The 26,355-nt window shown below is 42.8% G+C and overlaps 1 protein-coding gene across 6 annotated transcripts in view; it reads right to left on the reverse strand.

Moving 5' to 3' along the window:
• Nucleotides 1-26,121, reverse strand: part of SLC41A2 (solute carrier family 41 member 2) — a 78,469-nt gene extending 52,348 nt beyond the window's left edge. Inside the window, exons 1-3 of one of the 6 annotated variants that reach the window (XM_080662895.1) lie at nucleotides 25,988-26,112; nucleotides 3,873-3,968; nucleotides 1,574-2,299 (exon numbers count right to left, since the gene is read on the reverse strand). In XM_080662895.1, the coding sequence (XP_080519021.1) occupies nucleotides 1,574-2,128 (555 nt within the window). In that variant the 5' untranslated portion in view covers nucleotides 2,129-2,299; nucleotides 3,873-3,968; nucleotides 25,988-26,112. Of the gene's footprint in view, nucleotides 1-1,573; nucleotides 2,300-3,872; nucleotides 3,969-11,747; nucleotides 12,074-25,835 lie in introns of those variants that run through there. The other 5 variants (XM_080662896.1, XM_080662894.1, XM_080662892.1 and 2 more) reach the window with 5 other exon arrangements.
• Nucleotides 26,122-26,355: the final 234 nt, after the last annotated feature.

Raw genomic sequence — 26,355 nt, forward strand, 5'->3', positions numbered from 1 at the left:
GAGGCAGAGTCTCCCGGCCACCGCAGCAGGCGGGGCTGAGCCAGCTGCTGTGGCAGCAGAGGCCGAGCCCCTTGCATGAATTTCGTGCATCAGGCCTCTAGTAGGATCATAAAAGGGCACTAAATTGGAAATTAGATTTGTGATTCTAGGCCTGAATCTTTCATAACCTGACTGTGTGATCCTGGATGGGGCATGTATCTTTCGGATCTCAATTTCTTCATCCATGAAATGCAGATACTATCTGCTCTGTCAAGACCTTTGGGAAATACCATGACAATGAAAGTAACACATATTAAAGTACTTTATGAACTGAAAAGACTATACAAATGACTTAACACAATGTGCTATTTTACAAATGCTATTAAGCGGTGACTGTCCCAGTAAGAGACTTTATAAACTAAGCATATTAATTTATGCCAAAAAATAATCAAGAACACAGCCATCATTAATACCAAGACAGATGAGAAAAAATTTAAATCCACCAGCTAAATTAAAGAAAAATTCACTTTGTCCCCAAAGTTTCCCTAGAGGTTGTTCTAAACAGGTGTAGAACTAGGGCCAAAAGAGAGTTTAGGAAATGTTTATGACATCAGTCTCTGGTAAAACCCTGGTTCAAAGGCTTTTCAAGGAAAGCCTTCCTTTGCAACTAAAGATGGGCCTAAAACAGCACTGGGACTCCAGCAGCATCCTGGATTCCTTACCCTGTCAAAGGTAACAAACATGTTCTTGTCCATGTTTCATGACGGGTTAAGGATTCTGCTGTGCTAGTGGGGAGATACATCCTTCAAAGATGATGGTGTGGCAGTGGTGGTAATGATGATGATGATGATCAATAACAACAGATAATAACCACATTGCTAGGTATATAATGGTTAAAATAAAACAAAAACTTACTAAAAGTAACACAAAAAGCTATCTGATGAAAATGTTATTATAAAGAGTCTAAATATATATTTATGAGGATATTTATGATAGCACCAGCGTGGCGGAATGAATAAGAAAAGTCTGGTGTATACATACAATGGAACATGAAGCACTCACTTGAAAATGCAGAGTATCTTTGTTACTAATTTGGAAAAATGTCCAAGATGTAATATTAAGCAATGACAATAAGTTCCAGAAAAATATATACAGCATTTCATTTTTATGTTTGGGAAAAAAAACACCACCACCTCTGCACAAATGTATATACGTATGCACAGAAACAAGTCTGCAAGCATATACAACAAACTCAGAACAAGGTACCCCTGGAGGTGAAGAGAGTTGGGGCTGGAGATGAAGAATAGGTAAGACTTTTTATCTTTTGTTTAACACTCTATATTGTTTAAAGCCAACTTTATTATTGTAAAACTTCATTGAAGACTTACATTCTGCTCAGAATGAGACTATCATCTTAGAACTTCTAAAGGAAAACAAACAAGAAAACACCTACAAAGAGCAAATTCTCTACCAGAGTCAGCGTCAGTTCACCCTACTCTGGGACAGCTGAAATCTCAGGGGAGTGTCTGAGATGAGCAGCCTACAGAAAGCACTTGGAACAACAAAGACAGTCCAGTTCAAGATGAAAACCTACCTGGACTATATCCAAAACCATGCCGGCAGAAACGGTTCCAAAGCCAGCTAGCAAAAACGGCACCAGGATTTGCAGGGCCATGATGCCGCTGGATTCCTTCGGCAGCTTTTGGTTTGCTTCCACGATGACGTCTTCCTCGCCGTCACTGGGCCTTTCTTCAGCTTGCAGCATGGCGGTCGTTTCGGAAGTCTCCCCTCCGTCGCAGTAATTGTAGTTGGCGTAGTCGTCGTACTTTGGGCTGTAGCTTGATGGCGTGTGCCCGTTATTGCCATGGAAAGACGGCTCCGAGACTCGGTGGTACTCCACATGTGGCTCAGATCTGGCACCGAAAGTCTGTCCTGCAGCTGATAATCCATCCTGCCAAATGCCGTTCGCTTTTTTGTGCCTGTCTTCCGGGTTTTTCTGGTAAATTACTGGAACCATACTCAACAATAAGTTTAAAAACTTATCAGATTGAACTGTATGTAAGCTTAAAGTCCAGTCTACAAAACCTCCTCCACTGCTTGGACCACCACTTGTTTTATTAGTAACAGATCTTCCTTTACTATTAGTCATATTGTCATCGCAAAAGACCCTGTACTCCTTAGATCTGAAGCTTCATAAACCATAGCAGATGAATCAGAACCACACAGATGCTGGTTTCAATTAAGATGCTGAATGCATTTTGTAGCAAAATAATGTTTCCACTAATAAAAGATGTTTAGACGTTCCACACAGGGATGGGATCTGGAAAAGAAAAGATAAAGTAATTTTAAAAAATCAGATGAACTATGTGGATACTTAAGATTTTCATAATTAAAGATATAAAACACTATCCTCACAACACTGCCATCAGATAGGTATTATTAGCTCCATTTTATAAATCAGTTTTAATCTTTCATCCCTGGCTCATGAAACTGTCAAGCACAGAGCTTTAATTTTAAACCAAGTTCCGATGTTAAAGGTTTCATTTTAACCACCACACTGTATTTCTCACCACTTTGTGTGCTGAGTTTGCTTTAAAACCCTCACAATAAATCCTTTTGCCTTAAAAAAATAAAACATATGTTCTTAAACTAACCCTAAGATACATTATACTTCTTGGGCTTAACACATAACTGCTTTTTGTCATATAACTGCTTTGTATGCAGAAATATACTACAGAGCTATTTTCTGTGCTCATCCTTGATTGTAACTTTTTCTTATCTTTGCATATTCTAGGTAACTAATACCTATGTAATGTCTTCAACTGTCCCTGAAGTTCTACAGTGGACAAATTTATTAAATAAAGTGATAGCTTCCATTACTATAGAGTGATCTCAGAATCAAACTGCTACAACCCTTTACATATGTCGATACACAATAAAAGGTAAGGCATATGATAATATATTTTAAGCACATTAAATAATAAATCATGTTACTTTATATATTTTTTAAAATATGTTTTTAGTGATTTCAGAGAGGAAGGGAGAGGGAGAGAGAGATAGAAACATCAATGATGCGAGAGAATCATTGATCGGCTACCTCCTGCATGACAGCCCACAAGGGGCATGTGCCCTGACTGGGAATCAAACCATGACCTCCTGGTTCATAGGTTGACACTAAACCACTGAGCCATGCCAGCTGGGCACTTTATATCTTAATATATATTTTGTTTATTAAATTATGCAGAAACCATGATAATGTCTGCCATAAACACTTGTTATATGTGTTGCATACTATACAGGGCATTTATTTCACATATAAAATTAGATTGGAGTCATATTTGTAGTTCTGACATACAAAAAATTAACTATCCTATATAATAAAAGGCTAATATGCAAATTGACTGAATGGCAGAATTACGGGTCGCTATGATGCACACTGACCACCAGGGGGCAGATGCTCAATGCAGGAGCTGCCCCCTGGTGGTCAGTGGGCTCCCACAGGGGGAGCGCCGCTCAGCTAGAAGTCGGGCTCACGGCTGGCAAGTGCAGCGGACCACAGCCTCTCCCGCCTCCGCAGCAGCGCTAAGGATGTCCTACTGAGCGCTAAGGATGCCCTACTAAGCGCTAAGGATGCCCTACTGACGACTTAGGCCTGCTCCCCTAAGCTGTCAGTCAGAAGTCCCCCAAGGGCTCCCAGACTGTGAGAGGGCACAGGCTGGGCTGAGGGGACACCCCTCCCCTCCTCAGGGTGCACAAATTTCGTGCACCGGGCCTCTAGTAGGAAAATAATCCCTCTGTTATCTAGGTAATAACCAAAATGAAAAGGGATCACAAATATTCACTTAACCCTCTACTTTGCAAGCCAATCAAAAGAAAGCTCATAGTACACTTACCACTTCATACCCTTCTCAAAGTCTGCTCTGACGCACAATTCCAGAGTGGGCCCCTGATCGGCAGGCCAGTGACCAGATTCTCTCACAGACTTTGAACTAAGAGACACAAACACATACTTACTATTACTAGTTCGAGACTGTGGGCACTGAAGCTGCAAGATCATGCCCACCTGCCCGGGTAGAGAGCCTGTTTGAACAGCTGCAAATGCTTTCACAGCTATCTATCACAATGGACCTAAAGGCCTCAGGTGTTTCTCAGGAAAGTGGCACTGACTTGGTGAGGGACAGATGGCCCCACTGCCTGAATGGACTGCCCACCCACCAATTCAGACTAAGAATTGTTGTTGTCAGTACTGCTGCTTTTAAGGAAAATTATTGTATTCTTCAATATTTGTTTTCAATGCCTTAGTACCGTGGTTGGCAAACTGTGGCTCGCGAGCCACATGTGGCTCTTTGGCCCCTTGAGTGTGGCTCTTCCACAAAATACCACAGCCTGGGCAAGTCTATTTTGAAGAAGTGGCGTTAGAAGAAGTTTAAGTTTAAAAAATGTGGCTCTCAAAAGAAATTTCAATCGTTGTACTGTTGATATTTGGCTCTGTTGACTAATGAGTTTGCCGACCACTGCCTTCGTATATCCATCTCTTCTCCTTAGATAGGAGACAAGTGGATGCTGAGGTGTGCTCATCTATGTCATCATCCCCTCCTTTTCCTTCTTTCCCTCTTGTGATTTTGGAGGGGTCTGGATAATCCTACTGGGAAACATTCTTAAAATACAGATTCCAGAACCCCATACCTACTGACTGAGAATTCTATGACTGAGCCCTATAAACCTTTTCTTTTAAGTTCCCGAGGTGATGTTGGTGCAAACTTCCTGTGATCTTGCACTGAGAATCCAATGAGCAGATTAAATACCAGTTGCCAATTTTGGCCACTTGCAGATTGATGGGTACGCACAGTAAGTCAGTGTTTAGAGAAAATCAGATGAATGGAAACAATGTCCGGGGGAAGCAGAGAAGAAGCCAAGCAGTCCCAGAAAGCAAGATAAATAAGGCTGGACTGCTGCCGGAGAACCTTCTGTGTAATGAGAGGCTAGGCTGTGTGTCTGGAACGTAGGACATTCCCGGCAGCCTGAAATGAGTCAGATCGAGTTTCTTTTCCTTCAACCCACTCACCTCTTTTTTTAAAATGAGCATTTCACTGCCTCCAAGATATATTTAATCAGACAAAATATAAAACAAACCTCAAAGAGATTGAGCTTTCAGACAAATCGTTTTCACTGAAGGGCAAGTGATGGATATAGGCAGTTCCTTCTTCTGGAGGCAGAATTATCAGGTTGATCAACATGGAAATGCAGAGAAATGTAGATAAGCCAGAAAGAAGGATGACAGTCCCTGTGTCACCATTCAGTCACCCTAAAACTCAGAAAGCTCAAAATGCGTTCTTGGGAAACTTGATCAACAGAAAAATGGAGGGAAGGGAAGGAAAGGAAATGAGGAATTTCCCAAGACAAGTCATCTCTCTGAGAATACGTGCAGGACACGGCTAAGCGCAGAGTCTACACTGAGTTGGCCAGTGGGATCCAGATGCAGAGACACATCCAGTTCATACTTTTGCTCCTATTATTCTTACTTCAGCATAAGCTATCGTGGTTAGATGAAAAGATAAGTATCTACCAGGGCCACTGTGCAGAGACCATGCAGAGCCTTTGTGTAAGGTCAAAACTAGAATGCCCCCCGGAAAAAGGAAGCTTGTGAGTGGAGCCCTGGGCTGCATTTCAGCCCACTCCATCCCCTCAGCCAAGCACCCTCATGTACTGCAGAGCATGCATAATCTTACCCAGCAGACTGGGCAGTGGGGTAAAATACTAAACCATGTTTAAAGAACATAAAGCACAAATGATGGACATGTATTGTTGTTCTTTGCTCAGCGCTTTCCCCCAGTTTTTTTAGCTAGTGGTATCTCCATTTCCTGTGTGAAACCATCCTTCCCCCATTCCATGAGGTTCTGGTAGGTCTATCAATCACAGTTCCCTACCCTAGACCATGTACTGACAGGTGGCTTGAGCAGGATCTGAGTCCTTCCCTGGAATTTCATATATTTGTTGGATTACTCTCTGCTGAGTGCCTGCTAGATTACATGATTAACAACATAGGCACCATTCCTGCTCCTGAGGAAAACAATCAGGTGAGAAAATAAATGAGATTCTTTGTGATAACCGCTATGAAGGGAAGAGTTAATTTAACGAAGAATGAATGACTTACAGGGCTAAGAGTGGAAGGCCTCTGGGAGTTTTCTCACTTCGCTTTGGAATAACATAATTTCGAAGCAGTCACTAAGTCTTCCCCCCCAAAGGTTCCCTCTACCACCACCACCATCACTGCCACTTGCAGGAAAGCCATCTACCTGAGAAGATCCACAGAACCAGAGCGAGGCCATGATTACAGGGTCCTGACAATATAATTACAACCTCTATTTCATTATTTGAAGCCCATCCTACCCCTGATCTTCCCAATTACATGAGCCAATAAAACTCCTTCATTGATTAAGCTAGTCTGAGTGGTGTTTCTATAAAAATAGCTAATTTTTTTTTAACAACGCACTTTGGTAGTAGAAGTTACCTTACTACAGGTGCACACCATGAACCACTTGAAACTCATACAGTGATATATGTCAATTATGTGTCAATACACTAGAAAAAAATTACATGTATACACATAATCAAAAAATATTTTTTAAAAATATTTCTTTAAAAATTAAGTTTACATTTTAACACGAAAAACGTAGATAGGACAAAATCTCAGACAAAAAGATAGCCTTTCCATTGAATACATTTAAACTTATAAAAAAAAAAACCCCTCCATATTCCCTATGAAAGTTTTGTCATGGGCCAGCACTGGGCTACAGAGATGCGTCAGGGAACCACTGACTTAAAGGAAAATACTAATACTTCACTTCCTATGAATTCAATTTGGTTACAAAAACAAAAAAACATTCACATATAATACCTTAATAAAAAATATATAAAAACAAACAAACAAAAAAACATTACTACTAAAATTCCTTATTTTTAAAGGAAAAGTAAAGGAAGTGTATGGTATGTGTGTGGACTGACTAAAGTGGTATCTCGGAGGAAACCTGCCCATTGTGCTGGAGTGGGCATTCTGTTCCACTGCGAAGGTTAAATAACCCGAAAAACCCAGCAGAGCTGTGAGTTAGCAGGCCTAAATCATGCCGGATTACTAAATGCAGTACATGGGTGTTTAATACTTGCTATCTTCCCATAACAATAAAAAGGTTTTTATGCAATGTATTACTAGTAATTATCACACTTAGAAAAATAATCACAAAAATCGGTGATCAGGTGGATATTTTACATTTATATAAATAAACATAAAACCACTGTCACATACATGTGTACCCACACAAAATAACCTAGAAGTCTAACTATGATTATTACGTATTCTTACCTTTCCCCCTCTGCAAGTGTGCATTCTGCTCCTTTCATTTTCTTTTTGAACACATCTTCTATGTTTCTGTTTATTACTAAAATGTAGCTAGTTCCCAAACGGGATGTAATATGTGCTCAGTTAAAATAGCTTCCAGGGAGATCATGCCAAACAAAACTAGACCTTAACTTATATTATGCAATTTATTTCCTTGTTTTATAAAAAAAAAAAAAAAAGAACGTTGGTACATTCTTTTGAATACTAGCCAGTAAGTACTTAACTGTGTAATTGTATGACAGGTTCATTAAGGAGGATCATGTCTATTTAACTTGATTTTTGCAGCATTCAAATAACAGGTTGACTTTATGGCTACTCAAGTTTTCTTCAACTACTTTCATTTTAAAGATCCCAGCCTGTGCAAATCCTCACCAATTTCTCTCAATGATTATCTCCTTCCATTCCAGCAAAAGCTTATTTTTAAAAGCCTTTTAGATATCAGTTTCAACATCTGAACTCCTCAGCTTTTCCATTTCTATCCCTTTTCCTGAAGAATTTACCATCAGATCAACACTCAGCACATAAGCCAAACAGCTCTTACGTAATCACCCCTTTGGTTTTCTCGTGTTCACTCTGACAACGCTTTCTGCCGTCCTGCCATGACCTCACTGTCACACCCTTCTCCCTTGAGAAGTCATCAGAACCCATAAGGACAGCCTCGTCCCATTTCTGGAGGTCACGGCCCCTGACCATCGAATCATATTAAAGAACTCTTTCTCCATTTGAGCTAGCTCTACAGCTGTTATTAAAATCATTTCTCATTGTTAGTCCTTTGATTTCCTCATTCTCATCCACTGAGCTCTCTGCATTGCTTATTTTTGGTTACTAATTATTTCATACTGACTCAATGCCTTCTACTGGATTACCTAAACCAGCTAAATTATTCTCTTACTCTTCCCAAGCTTCAAATTTGCTTTATTCAGCTTTCCTACTTCTACACCTTGTGCCAAATGGTTCCCAACACCCAAGAACTTGGACCTGTTCAATAGGTCACAAAAGTATACTACCTCAAAGAAATCTATCAAATTAATGTAGGATTAAAAAGAAAAAAAAATAATGTAGGATTAAGGGTACAGAGAGGAAAGAACAGTCAAAATTAAATGCTCAAAATACAGCTAGCAATTTTCCTATCACAGTTTTAAAAAAGAGGTATTTTTGTCTTGTCTTGTCTTACTTTGTTTTGTTTTGAAAGAAAGGCATCTAGCCCTGGCTGAGTGGCTCATTGGAGCGTTGTCCCATACACCAAAAAGGCTGTGGGTTCAATTTCCGGTCAGGGGACACACCTAGGTTAAGGGTTCAATCCTGGTCTGGCCACAAACAGGAGGCAACAGATGGATGTTTCTCTCTCACATCAGTGTTTCTCTCTTTCTCTCTCTAAAATCAATAAAACATATCTTCAGGTGAGGATTAAAGAAATAAAAAGGTGTCCCTTTGGTCTCCCACTGCCAATTCCCACATAGCACAGGTGAGATCTTTTTTCCTGTGATATTTAATATATCACTTGACCCTCAAAAGCTAAAAATCAATATGATGATGTAAAGCAAATCTCCTGAACTCTAACTATACTGTTGCTGCTGGGCAGAGATATAATTCATGAGAATGTATGACCAGAAAAAAAAAAAGGGTGTGGATGTCTTCTAACCATTTCCTCTAGCTACCCGAGAAAATGCAACTACCGATCCCACGGTAGCAATTCTAAAGAATGAAGGCAGGCCCAGTCAATACTGGCCCACAAACCTTATAAGGTCTAAGTCGCAAATGGCTCCAAGCACAGCTGAGTTATAGTCACTTATATACCTTATCCTGTAATTTTTATCGTTGTCCAGCCATTTAAAAGTGCTTGGAAACAGAAATATAAGAAATCCTACCTCACAAATACTGTCCTCCCTAATTAAAAGGCTCACTTCTAAAGTGGAATGGAAGTATCTCCATTCTTTTTTTTTTTTTTTTTTTTTTGGCTGAAATACAGAGTTTACTTTTTATTATTATTATTAATTTGAGAGAGAGAGTACGGGTGGGGGGAGGGGGGAGACATCCATTTGTTGTTCTACTTATCCATGAATTCAATGGCTGGTTTTTCTATGTGCGCTGACCAGATACCAAACCTGAAATCTTGGCGATATCGGGACAATGCTCTAATCAACTGAGAAACCCAGCCAGGACAGAGTTAGTTTATCTAAAAAACCTTGACTTCTTTGGCTTAAACTGGAAGCTGCCTACTTAAACTGAATTCAAGCACTCACATAGGTTTCATTTCGCTAATAGGTATTGATGTAAAACTTTCTTAAGTTAAAATGGGAGAAAAGTGAAAAAGCAATTAACTGCCATTTCAGTCGCTCTGGATTGCTGTAAAATTGGTGGTCTTAATGTTTTCTAACAAACACAAAAGCTTGAAAAGTTATGGACATGATTCGGCTACTGACATACAAAAGCTAGCTGATTCCATAAACCTATCATCATTTCTAAGATTGCCCACTGACACAAAAGGCTAATGCCATGAAATTTAGCAATCCTGAAGTTTCTATATACCTAAAAAGCAGCCAAATATTTGTAAAGAATTCATTTAAGGCCAGAGAAATCATCTGTGGGTTTATAAACCTTCTGTATAATAAATCCTCTATTAGCACAAATAATTTTTCAAAAGAAGCCAGACCCAGAACAAATGATTTTGTTTTCAGACTCACAATGCTCAACTCCACTTTAAAATAATAACTTTTAAAAGAATGCTTTATTTGGAAGAAAGATACAGAAAAAAAAAAACAAGACAATGAATCAACTAAACTACAACCTACAGTTAAGCCATTTCTGCCGATTGAGAAAATGTTGACATAGTAAATATGGTGTGTGTCCTAGAACTAAGAGTATTCCATAAACAAAGTACAGTTTATCCTGCCAAGTGCCATCTGTTAGATTTATATCTAGCCCCTATCAAACCAATCAACTGTAACATGTGGGAAAAAATGTTCATTTAACTAGGGTATTCTGATTAGATTGATAGCAGTTCAAAAACAGATTTCTTAAAAAGAATACAGGAAGCAAACACTTGCCGGAAAGATCAGTTTGTTTGAAACCTCTCAATGAATAGCTGGATATCAAAGGAGTTGTCCAATCAGAGAACTCTGTTCTGAAGTTGAGAAACTGCTTTCAAACAACAAAAAAGTAGATTTCCCTTACTCTATCTTAAACATTGCTTACCTGTATCTTATTTAAAAAAAAAAAAACTACCCAACATTTAATAATTTGCTCCTGTAATTTACATGTAATTGACATTCATTTCCTGCAAACCACCACTAAGAACACAACACCTCCTCTTGAATCCTCACTTAGAAATGACAGCTACAGGAAGCCATGCTAATGAAAACTGGTATTTTTATTTTTCTGTAACAAAGATTGAGCGCCCCCCTCATTTTTTTTTTAAACTTTAGCAGCAAGTAAATTTACAGATCAATTTATTAATCTTAACATTATACTACTCTTCTTTTCTTTGGTACTGGTTTTGTAATTCTTTTTTTTGAAACCAATATTTCTTGTAGGCGCTGTTTTTATAAACTGACTCAACACACTGTATAAAAGATAGTGTACATAAGACAAATAAAACATTTCCCTACTGTTTTTCTCTGGTATTTAAAAATCTGAAATACCTAAATTTAGAAACTAGATAGAGTTCCTCAGCATTTCAAATGAGTAGAAATTATTACTCAGAACTTATACCAAAATATACTTTCATGCTTCTACCCCCAACACATTCTTCTACTCCTAGAAAGAATTCAATTTTAAAAATGCAAACACATTTCTGGGACCTATTATTTTATGCACTTGACTCTTTGTATAATTAAACTGAAAATAAAAACCTCCAGAAATTTAAGGTGCAGAAAGGATGCCAATGTGTCAAAGTTTTTTTTTTGTTGTTGTTTTTTAATTTTAATTTGAGAGAGAAAGAGAAACATCGATTTGTTGTTCCACTTACTTACGTGTTCACTGGTTGATTCTTCTATGTGCCCTGACTGGGGATCGAACCTGCACACTATGTGAATCAGAACAACGCTCTAACCAACTGAGCACCCTGGCCAGGGCTCAAAGTTTTAAAATCTTTTTAAGAAAAGGGAAAGGAAGAAAGGAAGTTTATGTGTCAAAGTTTAAAAGAAAAACAAAGCTTTCTTTGTAAGAAAAGTGAGAGGGGAAAACAACACCCATTTGCCACCTGTCAGGTTATAATGTTTCTTCTACATTTTAAGACTAAACGTCTCTCACCATCTTCAGCTACCCCATTTCAACCATTTCCTCAGAGCACTTCTAAGTTCCCAGGGCCCTTTCCTGTCCCCGCTCCTGGGGCAGGCGACCCGGAGGAGCAGGCCGCACTACATGGCATTACCTTCCATCGGGTGATGACTAGGACAGCTCCGGCACTGAGGTCTTCCTCGGGAGCTGGCCCACCTCCTTCCCTCGCTGGCACATCTTCTCCCGGGGAAAGGAAGCCAGATCTACCTTCCCCAAATTGCACTTTCCCTCAAGGGTGTTCCCTGGTACACAGGGCTGCAAAGAGGGTTCAAGTGCGCAAACCCACTAGCAGAGACTACAGGCAGATCAAATAAACTACAGGCACACAGTGTTATGTTACTCAATTATCTTGGCATCAAACTGAAACAGTGACCTAAGTCACCACCTTTACTCCCTGCAATCAACTCTCTCCTCTACCCTTTGGTCAGGGCTGCACACTTTCCTTTTATTCAAATGCCAGTTTAAAAAAAAAAGAAAGAAAAGGAAAAACAAGGAGCCATTTTCTGAACAGCTCTAAATCCAACCTGCAGTTCAAGCTAAAACTACTCTCAAAGCCACCCCAAAGCAACAGAGTTGCCACTAATGGTCTTTGCTCATAAAAATGTCCTGACATACCCTTCTTTCATACTTCATCTGAAACTCTGCTTCTAATGTCCACTGACATAGTTTATCATTTACTAGAGGCCCAGTGCACGAAATTTGTGCACTACTCGGGGGGGGGGGGTGTCCCCCCTCAGTCCAGCCTGCGCCCTCTTGCAGTCTGGGAGCCCTCAGGGATGGCTGGTTGCCGCGGAGGTGAGAGGCTCCCGCCACGGCTGCGCTCGCCAGCCATGAGCCTGGCTTGTAACGGAGCGGCGCTCCCCCTGAGGAAACACACTGACCACCAGGAGGCTGCTCCTGCATTGAGCATCTGCCCCCTGGTGGTCAATGCACATCATAGCAACTGGTTGTTCCATCGTTCGGTCGATTTGCATATTAGCCTTTTATTATATAGGATTGTTTTACCTCCCCCCCCCCCACAGGAACAATATGTGTTCAATGAAAAAACTAAAAAAAAAAAAAAAAAAAAGCTAATGATAAACAAAAATTGTTTATTGTAGAAATCCACCATCCGAAATAATCACTGATCACATATTGGTATATATGATGACATAACCATATTTTCCTATATATATATACTAGAGGCCCGGTGACTAAAATTCATGCACTGGAGGGGGGGGGGGGTGTCCCTCAGCCTGGCCTGCACCCTCTCGCAATCCGGGACTCCTTGGGTAGGGTCCCTAGGCCTGACCAGCAATCAGTGCCTAGTGGGGCTTTCCTTCCCCTGGCTGCTGGCAGCTGGCCCCGCCCCCGCCGCTGCACTGCTTGCCATCTGTGCGGCACTGCCCCCCCTCCCCCGCCACCAGTCGCCTCCCTCTACGGGTGAGAGGCATGGGGTGTGATCACTTGGCTGGCCTGGGCCTCCCTCTGCAGGGCGATGGTAGGGCCCCCCTGAACCAATCGCATCCAACCCATCTTGGCTGGCCTGGCGCCAGTGCATGTCATAATGTGGTCATCCAGAAGGTCGTCTGGACGGTCCCTCTGCTGTTCAGTCGTTTGGTTGATTTGCATATACGCTTTTATTATAGATATGTTTAAAACAAAAATAGGCTCATATTGCACATACTGTTTTGCATACTACTTTTTGCACTTCAAAATGGATCAAAAATGTTTCCTCATAATATTATTCTACAAACTTTTTGGTGAGGGTTGTTTTTGTGTGTGTGTGTGTGTGTGTGTTTTGTTAATCCTCACCAGAGGATTCCCATTGCTTTTTCAGAGAGAGTGAAAGGAAGGGAAGGAGAGAGAGATAAACATTGATGTGAGAGACATATTAACTGGTTGCCTCCCACACATGCAACCCACATACGTGCCCTTGACCAGGAATCAAACTCAAGACCCTTTGGTTCACCCAGCCAATACTCTAACCCAGCCGTGGGCAAACTACGGCCCGCGGGCCGGATCCGGCTCGTTCGGCTATTCTATCCGGCGGAACCGAAAGAGTGGAGGGTTCTCTTGCTCTCCCCTCCGCTCCTTTACTTTGAATTTATATTAGTTCACACAAACACTCCATCCATGCTTTTGTTCCGGCCCTCCGGTCCAGTTTAAGAACCCATTGTGGCCCTCGAGTCAAAAAGTTTACCCACCCCTGCAACCACTGAGCAACACTGGCCAGGGCTACAAAGCTATTTTTAATGGCTACTTAAAATTTTACTATTTCTAAAACTCCCAGGAGCCCTAGAATTTCTTCTTTTTTTTTTTTCCTTCTTTCTCTTCTACTTTTCCCTCTCCACACATTCCTCAGAGAGAAAAATACAGTCAACCCTGGGTTCCATCTCTCATCTTGAACAATTTGGTTGTGACCTGACAACCCTTTCCTGCTGATACATCAGCATGACAAAAAGTGCCTCTCAGGCCACAAACAAAGGAGAGAATGTGAGTCAGTTTACCACTAAACCTCACATTAACAACATCTCAGGAAATTGCGCTGTGAATATTTTTGTGTTTTGTTTTATTTTGCTTTCATTGCTGGTGAAATGGAGCTTTAGCACTATTTTTAAAACATATAGAGGCCATCAGACGTGCTAATATTGCTAAGGGTGTGAAAGAAACAATGATCACAGGCAACTGAAAAGGTAGAAAAACTGTTGTTGATTTGGGTAAACAAAAACCAGTTAGCCTGTGACAGCGTGCAGCGATGAGATGTGTAAAAGCAAAGATGCTGCATACTGACTTCCTAGAAGATACCCCTGGAACAAGTGCTGAAAGTGATGCATTTAAGGATGAGAGGGTGTGGTTAGATAAATTTAAGAAAAGAAGTATTTGTTTCTAGATCAGACATACTATATATAAGAAAGGTTAAAACCAAATCATTTGGGAGCCTGGGCAAATTAATTCAATTTACATTATTTCTAATGAGAAAAAATGATTCGATTTTCAAACAAATCGCTTCTCAAACAGCCTTCCGGAATAAATTTTGAGAACCAAGGTTCCTCTGTACAACTAAAAGGCAACAGCCTTGCCCTGGCCAGAGGCTTGGTTGGTTGGAATGTCAACCTGTACACCAAAAGGTTGCAGGTTTGATTCCTGGTTAGGGCACATACCTAGGTTACAGGTTTGATCTTCAGTCAGGGTGTGTACAGGAGGCAACCAATTGATGTTTCCCTCACATTGATGTTTCTCTCTCTCTCTCTCCCTCTCTCAAATCAATTTAAAAAACATGTCCTCGGGTAAGGATAAAATCCTATATAATAAAAGGGTAATATGCAAATCGAATGAACGGCAGAACAACCGGTTGCTATGACACGCACTGACCACCAGGGGGCAGACGCTCAATGCCGGAGCTGCCCCCTGGAGGTCAGTGCACTCCCACAGGGGGGCGCGCTGCTCAGCCACAGCCAGGCTGAAGGCTGGCGAGTGCAGCGGCAGCGGCAGGAGCCTCTCCCGCCTCCACGGCAGCACTAAGGATGTCCGACTGCAGCTTAAGCCCACGGGGAGCGGGCCTAAGCCGTCAGTGGGACATCCCCCTAGGGCTCCCGGACTGCTAACAGGTGCAGGCTGGGCTAAGGGACTCCCCGCTCCAGTTCACGAATATCGTGCACCAGGCCTGTAGTAAATAAAAGGCAACAGCCTTCCTTCAATTAGCACATCACAAATGCTTTCAGACCACTACCATGCTGCTGTATGTTTTTCACAGCCATGATTTCATTTATAGCATATGTATTTGTTAGATGATTGTGACTCAATAACTGTCTCTGCCCCACCAAGCTCCAAGGCTGGGCCAGGTTACCATCTCATAGATGGTGTGTCTCTCCCACAATCCACCACTCACAATTCAGAATGATAATAACTCCAAACAAAATGCAGGTCACAAGGGGTATGACTTTTCCAGAAAGATTACCTCATTGCTTCTTCAAAAATTACAAGACATTAAATTATTTCTATGTTTTTCTCTCTTTTGGTACTCCTTTACTAATGCTCAAACACATGCTTGACTGCCAATTAAGCAATGTCCCTGGAGACTGTGACAGGACTGTTTTGTTCTAAGGAATAGTGCGAGTCTAAATTCAGATTATGAAATCTATGCACAATCAAAATCCCATACCTGAGTGAGTGTACAGATTTTAATGAATTACATTTGGAAAAAGAGAATATTAACTGCCTGTTCAAAGTTGTATCATTCATGTGGAATCACTGGCAAATGCTTTGTGCTATGTTTGAAACTGCACAAAGCTTACTGTGATATTTGCTACCCTTCCGTTAGGTGAATCAATAACATCACTTGCATTGAGTGATTTTATGAGGGAATTTTAAGTAACTTATTCATCAAATCTTCACACTTCAATGAAGAGAAATTATTTGCTTCCAAAAAATGAAATATCAAGAAGTGTCAACACGCTAATGATACTACTGATAGTCAAACTGTTTTGGCTTAAATTCTGATTTTCACTAGTTGTGGGAACTACACCTCTACAACTCAGTTTCCTCATGAAAAAAAATATCTCTTTTATGGAGTTACTATGAGGATTAAATGAGTTAATACATGTAAAGTGCTTAGAAGAGTGGATCAAGCCTTCAATAAATGTTAGCTAATTACCACCATCATTATTCGTCATTATGATTACACATTTTTACAAAAGGCTTGTGACCAAGCAGTAAAATGATAAACTGGGGAAGATCTGGAATTGCTGAGTAGGGGACTTGGGACATTTTATAAATCAGACCTACTGTTTTTATTTTCTTTTTAATATGTTTTTACTAGAGGCCCGATGCACCTTCCTTCCCCCGGCTGCCGGCACCACCTTCCCTCTGGCACCGGGGACCCAGGCTTCCCTCACAGCCCCAGCTTCATCCAGCAGGTCGTCCAGAAGGACATCTGGTCTATTAGCATATTACACTTTTATTATTATAGACTGATTTTAGAGAGAGAGGGAGAGGGAGGGAAACATTGATGTGAGAGAGAAACAACAATTGGTTGCCTCCAGTAGGCATCCCACCCACCAAGGACCAAACCGCAATCTGGGCATGTGCCGTGACAGGGAATTGAACTGGTGACCTTTGGGTGCACAGGACAATGCTCAACCAACTGAGCCACTCTGGCCAATTGTTCTTCAACATTTTTTTTTTAATGCAGAGAAATTCTCTGCTTAAATTAAATCTTATGTGAATCCCAATTTATAAAACAGGTAAAAGTAGTAAGGGTTGAAGCACCCTGATTTTTACCCACTCAGTGCCCACCTTACCTAACTTGAGAAGACTCTGAAACCCCTCCTTGGAGCACTGAGTTAGAAAAAAAAGTCAGGAAGGACAGATACCAAGGTGCTCAGAGCACTGACCTCAGGAGAGTTGGCTGGCCTTGCGTGGTAGGGTAAACAAGGGCTTGAAATACCATTTTCACTTTTTCAATTCTGCATATTTTTGGATTACTTGAAATTTTGTTTATGCTGAGCACTTTTTATTTTTTTAATTTAAAAAGTAATAAATAAGAGCCTTCCTGAAGAACCGACAAGATGGCAGAAGTGGAGCAGAAGCAGCAGCGGACCTTCTGCAAGTTTGCCTCCTGGGCGTGGGTCTTGACCAGCTGCTGGACATGCCTATGAGCAGCTGGTGGACCTGTCTAATGAGCAGCTGCTGCACCTGCACGGTGCCTCACAGCTGCGGCGGTGGAACCCGGGCCTGCGGAGGAAGCAGCACTGGCTGCTGAAGCGCCTGCACAAGGCGAGGAGGGGGCACCGCCCTGGAGAAGCCCGAGGTGGTGAAGAGGCACCTGCAGGGCATGATCATCCTGCCAGAGATGGTGGGCAGCATGGGGCCTATACAATGGCAGGGCCTTCACCCAGGTGGAAACCAAGCCTGAGATGATTGGCTACTACCTGGGTGAGTTCTCCATCACCACTGGCTGGCCAGGCATCAGAGCCACCCACTCCTCCCGCTTCATCCCTCTCAAGTAGCCAAAAAAAGCACAGACTCAGCTATTAAAAAAATATATATATATAAATAAGAAAACATCACTCTATAAAAGCATTTTAATGGTTATATTTCTTCATGTGGATTACCATATTTTAATAAATCATTTCCCTATAGCAGGGGCATTTTCTTGACTAGATTACATCGCAATGAAAATGAACATCTTTGTGTATAATACTTTCCATATCTAGAATTATTTCCTTAGGGTAAATTTATAAAAGTTAGTTCCAATGTAAGTTCTTAAGATGCACAGCTCAAAATAGGACTCAATGGAACATAAATATATAAAATTTAATGAGTTTTAAAAGCCATCCTATATTAGCAAATTTGGATTCTAGCATTCATGTTTACGATACATAAAACCTAATTTACAAAACTAATTAGCAAAGTTTCCACATCTCAGAAATACATTAAAAAGAAATTTGATTCAGAAATTGAAATCACTCTACCTTTCATGAGAGTTTCGCAGCTCCCCTTGCCACTTATCAAAACCATACCCTGAAAGAGTTTTTCCTTCACAGATGGGTTCCACAATCTAGTTCTGTGAAGTCACAGTACTGTGACAGTATAATCGTTCTCTGGCAACAAACTGACATCATTAAATTCTTATTTGTAAGTTCTTTGGGGTGTGCAGATGTTCTATTTTTACTTCTTCTAAAGATCAAAATCTTATTTTCTGTTACCTCTCCATTAGTCTCATATGAATGATACATTTTAATCTAACTTATTCTCTCTGTCCCCAGCCATCTTTATAAAACTACTTTTTGGTAAGTGCTCAGAGAATGCCTTTCTGTTCAAACAAAATATAAATGAGTTAGATTGCCTTCTCCTTTGACCAACCGTGGCAACCCAGCACTGACTGCCAAGGGGGCTGTGGATCAGGCCCAGAGAGAGGCTCGGAGAGAGAGGCAGGGTCTGACCCGCAGCCTCCACGGCAGCTGTTAATCAGTCCTTGCCTCTCTCTTTCTCTCTGGGCCTCGCCAGCAGCCGTGCCTCTCTTTCTCTCCAGGCCTCCACGGGGGCTGCTGATCAGCCCTGCCTCTATGATCAGCCCTGGAGATAGGCCCAGAGACGCTTACTGGCATAGAAACTGACCAATCAGAACCAAATCTGGGTGAACTGTGAGGAGCCAATGGCTACCTAGGAGGCGGAGCTTTTTTTTTTTTTTTTTTTAATATATTTTATTGATTTTTTTACAGAGAGGAAGGGAGAGGGATAGAGAGTTAGAAACATCGATGAGAGGGAAACATCGATCAGCTGCCTCCTGCACACCTCCTACTGGAGATGTGCCCGCAACCAAGGTACATGCCCTTGACCGGAATCGAACCCGGGACCTTTCAGTCCGCAAGCCGACGCTCTATCCACTGAGCCAAACCGGTTAGGGCGGAGGCGGAGCTTTTGATGCTGACTGGCATAGAAATCCACCAATCAGAACCAAATCTGGGTGAACTGCGTGGAGCCAGTGGCTGCCTAGGAGGCAGAGCCTTTGACGCTGACTGGCATAGAAACCAACCAATCAGAACCAAATCTGGGTGAACTGTAAGGAGCCAATGGGTGCGTGGGAGGCGGAGCTTTTGACGCTGACTGGCATAGAAACCAACCAATCAGAACCAAATCTGGGTGAACTGCAAGGAGACAAAGGGTGCCTAGGAGGCGGAGCTTTTGACACTGACTGGCATAGAAACCAACCAATCAGAACCTAATCTGGGTGAACTGCAAAGGCAGAACCTAAGGTGGGGACTGATGAGGGGTTTTAAGGGCAACAGCTGTTTGGTGTAAGGTATAAGAAAGCGGTTCAATTTTTTAATGACCGGTTTGGCAGTATAGTGCATATGGCTGGCTATCAGTCCAGATATAGGGACTATGTACTTTTGTCTGTCAAAAGCATCTCCTCCCGCTGAAAAAGGCTCTCCCCCCCATTTAAGCAATCCTATCCTATATAATCTATCTATACTAATAAAAGGGTAATATGCTAATCAGACCGGGTCAACTGGCCATCTTCCAGACATCTGATTTCCTTCTGGACAAAGCCATGGTAGTGGGGGCTGAGGCAGAGGCAGTTAGGGGCGATCAGGCCAGCAGGGGAGGGCAGGTGGGGGCGAGATCAGGTCGGCAGGGGAGGGAAGTTGGGGGCAAGATCAGGCCGATTGGAGAGGATGCAGGCTGGGCTGAGGGAAACCCCCCCGCCCCCGCCGTGCACGAATTTCGTGCACCAAGCCTCTAGTTTAACTTTTTGTTAAATTATCTTTTAAATAACTGAATGTGGTTCTATCACATGATTTCAACTAAAAAAAAGGGGGGGGGGATTTCTAATAAAACCTTTTCCTTTTTTCAAAAGCAACAATAGGTCATTTTTGTTACTACGTAACAGTTCTCATATTAAGGGTATTTACCCTCTATCAACAAAGATTTGTGTCGTTCCTACTGGGTACCAGGCACTTGGCTAAATGCCAGAGATTCAATGCAGACAAGACAAAGGCAAGGTCTCCAATCATAGATGTTTCAGTCTTGGTGCAAAGGCTGAAAGGTGAGAGGCAAACAAGGAATTTTTAGGAAATGGAAGGGTCCAGAACTGAAAATAGTGGAATGATTCTTTAGGAAAATAGATTGGAACCAGTTCTGGAATACCTGTAACACCGGGCCAAGAAATTTGAAGTTTGTATTTGAAAGACACAATTCAACGGCATCTGTAGAAAATACAAATCTAATCAGGCCCTGATGAGAACTTTTCAATGCCCTCTCATCCACTCTACAATAAAGCCAAAGTTGGTAACAAGGTTAACTAAACCCTGCATAACCATCACCACCTACCCAAGACCGTCAGCTGTGGTCACGCTGGGCTTCTGTTTCCTCTTTGTAGGGATTTTCTAACTAGATACCACAATCTAACAAGTATCTGTGTGTGACACACTCTTATTTTCTATTTCATTTCTTTTTCAAAACATATAGGTCACAACCCACTAAATTGATTTCACAATCTACTGGTAGGTGCCTAGTTTGAAAAATACTACTTTAGTAAACGACACTATTATACTTCTTAGCTTTTCCACGTGTTCTTTTTGCCTGAAACACTTGGGCTCATCTTCACTCTTCCCTTTTACCTGGCTGCTTTGTATTCCACTTTATGATCTTAGTTCTTACACCTCACTTCCCTGACCCTTTTAGATATAGTTTCCCCTCCTCTGTGATCCCAAAGTCCTCCATGCTTTCTCACATTCACTATGCTTTATTTTATTTTATTTTATTATTTAAATATATTTTATTGATTTTTTACAGAGAGGAAGGGAGAGGGATAGAGAGCTAGAAACATCGAGGAGAGAGAAACATCGATCAGCCGCCTCCTGCACATCCCCCACTGGGGATGTGCCCGCAACCAAGGTACATGCCCTTTGACCGGAATCGAACCTGGAAACCTTCAGTCTGCAGGCCAACGCTCTATCCACTGAGCCAAACCAGTCAGGGCTCACTATGCTTTATTTTAACTGTACTTGTCTTTCCAGGCTGTAAACTCCATGAGTGCAAGGAGTTGGTCCACAGGTGGATTCCAAGGGCCTAGCCTAGTGCCTGTTACTTATTAGATACTCAACATATATTGGAGGAATAAAACAAGGAAATGGGCTTAAATGATCTATCTTGAACCACACAATGAAATGATCACCCACTTAAAAACTGTTATTTCCGTGGAAAACATAGTCTGAGTTCCAATTTTATAAATGGTGAGTAAAGCCCTGGCCAGGTAGCTCCGCTGGTTAGAGCATTGCCCCATACACCCTTGGTCAGGGCACATACAAGAATCAACCAATGAATGCATAAATAAATGGAACACCAAACCAATATTTCTCTCCCCACCCCCACTCCCTCTCGGTCTCTCCCTCTAAAAATCAATCAATAAAAAAATATTGAGCTAGCCTACAAAACAACATTATCCAGGACACAACTAAATGAGAGATGGCTGCTTATTTTCCTCTCTACCACAGCACTCAGGACTGAGGGACACTTTTCCTTCTCTCCACCAGCGGTTCCTCCGACGGGAAAGTGATTTATATAGCGGCTAAACTAGGGATAAAGGCCAATAGTCCAGATAAGCCCCACCCCTGAGCTTTCACTGGCCCTCTTAGATTTGTGTGCCTTCAAGGTGAGAAAGTTTTCTTTTCTATCCCAACTCCTATGAGATAAACTCCCTGAAACAGGGCTTTCCCTCCCGCAGGGAACCTGCAGTTTTTTACGTGCTGCAGTTTTATCTGGGTGGGCAAATTAAGAAGGAAGAGTGTAAGCATGAGTCTGAGCTAAATTCTCCAATCCATCTTTATCAGAACTGAAAATGAAACTAAATTTTAATACTTCAATCCTCATCTGGCTTTTGGAATTTTATCTCAATTTGACCAGAAACTGGAGAGAAGGGGTGTAATTATAGCACACTGAACACCTTCAGCATGAACCACAGTAATCCCAGTCTGATTCTGGGTCCTAGAAGAGAAGGCAGGGAGGAGCGAGGTGGAGCAAATGAAATGGGAAGAGAAATGGAATGAAGGACAGGAAGGTTTCTTTCACTTTTCTTACTTAGAATTTTTCTTGGGCAAAAATGTCTGAATAAATTGAATCTGTCTTTATATCCTACAACTGTCCCTTCTGAATTGTTTCATTCAACTGGTAATATACTTTTGAGCAGTCATATTAGAGTAAAAGAAAAATGGGCTTGAATTCCTGGTCATTTCTCATCTTCCAGACTCCTATGCTGTCCAAAGATCTCCATTTTCAACACCCACACTTTTAGAAATAGAGCAAGTTTTGCCCAAACCTCCAAACTGTTTCAAAATCCCACACTACTCACCTCTCCTAAACCCCCTCCAGTCAAAACTCTCATTTCTGCCCAGCCAGTGTGGCTCAGTGGTTGAGCATTAACCTATGAACCAGGAGGTCATGGTTCAATTCCCAGTCAGGGCACATGCCCAGGTTGGGGGCTCACTCCCCAGTAGGGGGTGTGCAGGAGGCAGCCGATCAATGATCCTCTCTTATCCTTGATGTTTCTCTCTCCCTCTCCCTTCCTCTCCCTGAAATCAATAAACAACATTTAAAAAAACAAAAAACAAAACACCTCTCAGTTCCTCAGATAGGAGGAAAGCAATCTGATTAAATCCATTCACATTAGATAGACTATCTGACTGACAGTCCTAGCCTCCGAACCCTAACAAATTAGATAGACAGATAGATAGATAGATATAGATATTTTAATTTTACTTTAAAGCTATAGAAATTAAACTATAGTAATTTCAGAGACAAGATGAGAAGTCCCTAGAAGTCTCCCATAAAGGAAGTAGATCTGCTCAGACCAGCATTTTTGGGGATCATGTTCCAAAAGTTGTTCCCACTGCACTCTCCAGGAGGAAGAGAAGGCCAACTGGAGAAAAGATTTGTAGCTACAGGATATTTATACATCACTTGGGTAAGTCAATAACAATATTAGGTTGGATAGGTTATATTTTCAATGTTTGATAATCATTTCATTAGCTAAAACAAAAGAAACACACACACTCAGGTTATATATTGAAATTACTAGCTTCATTCTACTAACAGAATTAATTAAGCATAAATGGATTAAATGTTTCCATTGCTTTACAATTTGGTAGTTGAAGCACAGGACTGGACTGCTCTTCACACACTTTTAATCAGTTATGTTTTCACTATTTCCCCCGGGAAATCTTTTGTTTTCTTTTATAACATTTCTGAAAATTGGCAGAATACTTTTGAGCAGTCATATCAGAGTAATAGAAAAATGGGCTAAATTCCTGGTCATTCCAAGTGTTGTGTCTTTTTCAGTGGTTTCTGCTATGCAAGACCTGAAGCTAATGTTGAATTTATGTGTACTCAGAAATTAACCACGAAATAAGTATAGCAGCATTCATTCAGCTGTAAGTGGCTCTTAACTTCAGCACAATAAAAAATATTTGACCCGAGGTGGTTTGGCTCAGTGAAGAGACCGTTGGCGGGTGGAAGGTCTTGGGTTCAATTCCTGGTCAAGGGCATGTACCTCAGTTGCAGGTTTCATCCTGCCTGGGGGCACAAGCAAGAGGCAACCAGTCAATGTGTACATTGATGTCTCTCTCTCCCCACTCTCCCTCCCTTTCACTCTCTCTAAAAATCATGGAAAAAATATCCTCAGATGAGAATTAAAAATAAAAAAAATTGTATTTGCTACCCACATATAAATATCTATACTAATAAAAGGGTAATATGCTAATTAGACCGGGAGACCTTCTGGATGTCCTTCCAGACAAAGCCATGGTGGTGGGGCTGAGGCAAAGGCGGTTAGGGGCGATCAGGCCAGGAGGGGAGGGCAGTTGAGGGTAATCAGGCCGGCGGGGGGTGGGGGCAGTTGGGGGTGAGCAGGCTGGCAGGGGGCAGTTGGGGGTGAGCAGGCCAGCAGGGGGGGGGGCAATTGGGGGCGGGCAGGGGGGCAGTTGAGGGCGAGCAGGCCGGCAAGGGGGGGCAGTTGGGGGTGAGAAGGCCGGTGGGGGGGGCAGTTGGGGGGCGAGCAGGCTGGCAGGCAGAGTGGTTAGGGGTGATCAGGCAAGCAGGCAGGTGAGCGATTAGGAGCCAGCAGTCCCGGATTGTGAGAGGGATGTCCCAGATTGGAGAGGGTGCAGGCCAGGCTGAGGGACACCTCCCTTCCCCCATGCACGAATTTCGTGCACCAGGCTACTAGTAATTATAATAAAGACTATACAAACTTAGGAAAATAGGATCTTCCACTTTGCTTAATTTCAGGTTGATGTCTTTATTAGTCACTGCTAGCCCCTTAACCAAAATTTTTTCTACAAATGAAGATTATAATTCAACAATAAACAAATTACCCAAGTAAAATATGGGCAAAATACTGTATATGAATAGCCATTTCTCCAAAGAAGATATACAAATGGACAATAAACACAGGAAAATACGCTCAACATGATTCATCAGCCGGGAAATGCACATCAATACCACTTCACACCCACTAGGATGGCTATAATGAAAATTAGCCAACAAACAACAGCAAGTGTTGGTGAGGATGTGAGGAAACTGGAACCCCGCATACACTGATTGGTGGGAAAGTAAAGTGTTGCCCCTACTTTGGGAAAGTTGGCAGTTCCTCAAAAGTTAAACATATGTGTACGTACCCAAGAGAAATAAAAGCCTATGCCTGCAATAAAACATCCACAGACGTTCAGAGTAGCATTATTCACAATGGCCAAAAAGCGGAAACGTCTTTAATGTCCACCAACTGGTGAATGGATAAGCAAAATGTGATTCTGTGGTACACCATTACAATGGAATATTATCCAGCCATAAAAAGTCTAAAGTACGGATACATGATACAACATGGATGAACCTGGGAAACATTACGCTTTGTCAAAGGAGCCACTGCCAAAAAGCCACACATATGATTCCATTTCTATGAAATTTCTAGAATTGGGAGATCTACAGAGACAGAAAGTCACTGAGTGGAGGTGACGGGGAAATTAGGAGCGACTACAACTGGAAATGGGGTTTCATTTTGGGACGATGGCCATGTTCTGGATAGTGGTAACAACTGCAGAACTTTGTAACTATACTAAAAGCCACATTTTAAAAGGATGAATTTTATAGCATGTGAAATATACCTCAAATTTTAAAAAACCGTTCAATTACGGAGATGACATGTATATGTAATATACATGTAAATGTGATATAGCTAATACATACAGATATGTAATCTTTCTCTAAATGAACTCTGGGGTTTGTATTGTGTTTTTTAAACTGAGATATGCTTCCCATATATAAAGGAAAGAATGAAAGAACGCGGTGACTCAGAGCAAATGCCGAGCCTGAAGCAGTGGGTGCGGGGTGTGCCCGCGCCTGCCTCGCAGCCTCTCCATCCGCGCTCACCTTCGACCCATCACTCAGCCACCGCCCGCTGTCTGGCCAGGTGTCCTGGCCCAGACGACCCATAGCGGTGGCCGGGTCCGCCGCCAGCCGGCCCTCCCGCCCGGGGTTGGGCGGGCACAGCGGGCCGGGCTCCGGCGCTGGCGCTGCCCGCGGGCCGGGAGGGGGCTCGGCGGCTCGGACTGCCCCGCCGCGTGGCCGTTCCCCGCACCCCCGGCCCTCCCGCGCCCCCGCCCCAGGTCCGGAGCCCGGGACCCGACCCACCGCCCTCTGGTACCTGGGATGCGCCCGAACCCGGCGCCGCGGCCAAAGCCGAGACTTCCCCTCCATTACCACCTGCCACGGCGCGCGGCGCCAGCCGGAGTGGAGGGGACCCCGCCTCTCAGACCCGCGGGAGGCACCTGGGGCGGGGGATGGAGGGGCATTCACCTAGTCCCCCCGCGGCGACGGCGGCAGCTGCCCCGGCCCGCGGTCCTTCCTGCTCGCGCGCCTCCTCGCACCCGCGGCCCCGAGCTGACAGCCCAGGAGCCGGCGCCCGAGGCCGCTCGCTCCCCGCCGGCCCCGCCCCGCCGCCGCGGCCGCCCAGCGCAGGCGCACGCGCACCTCCGCCCGGGGTTGGGGCGAGGGGGGGGGGGGGGGCAGCCGGAGCCTGGTGATGTGGCCGCGGGGGCGGCGACCTGGAGCCCAAGCGCCGCCCCCTCCCGGACCCTCGGCGGCTCCCTGAAAGTCGCCGATGGGGGACCGGATCGCCAAAGGAAAGAGGGACTTTTCCAGGAGAGCAGGGCTGTGGCCTCTTG

Source organism: Plecotus auritus, assembly GCF_963455305.1.
Source record: "Plecotus auritus genome assembly, chromosome: 3".
NCBI classification, from domain to species: domain Eukaryota; kingdom Metazoa; phylum Chordata; class Mammalia; order Chiroptera; family Vespertilionidae; genus Plecotus; species Plecotus auritus.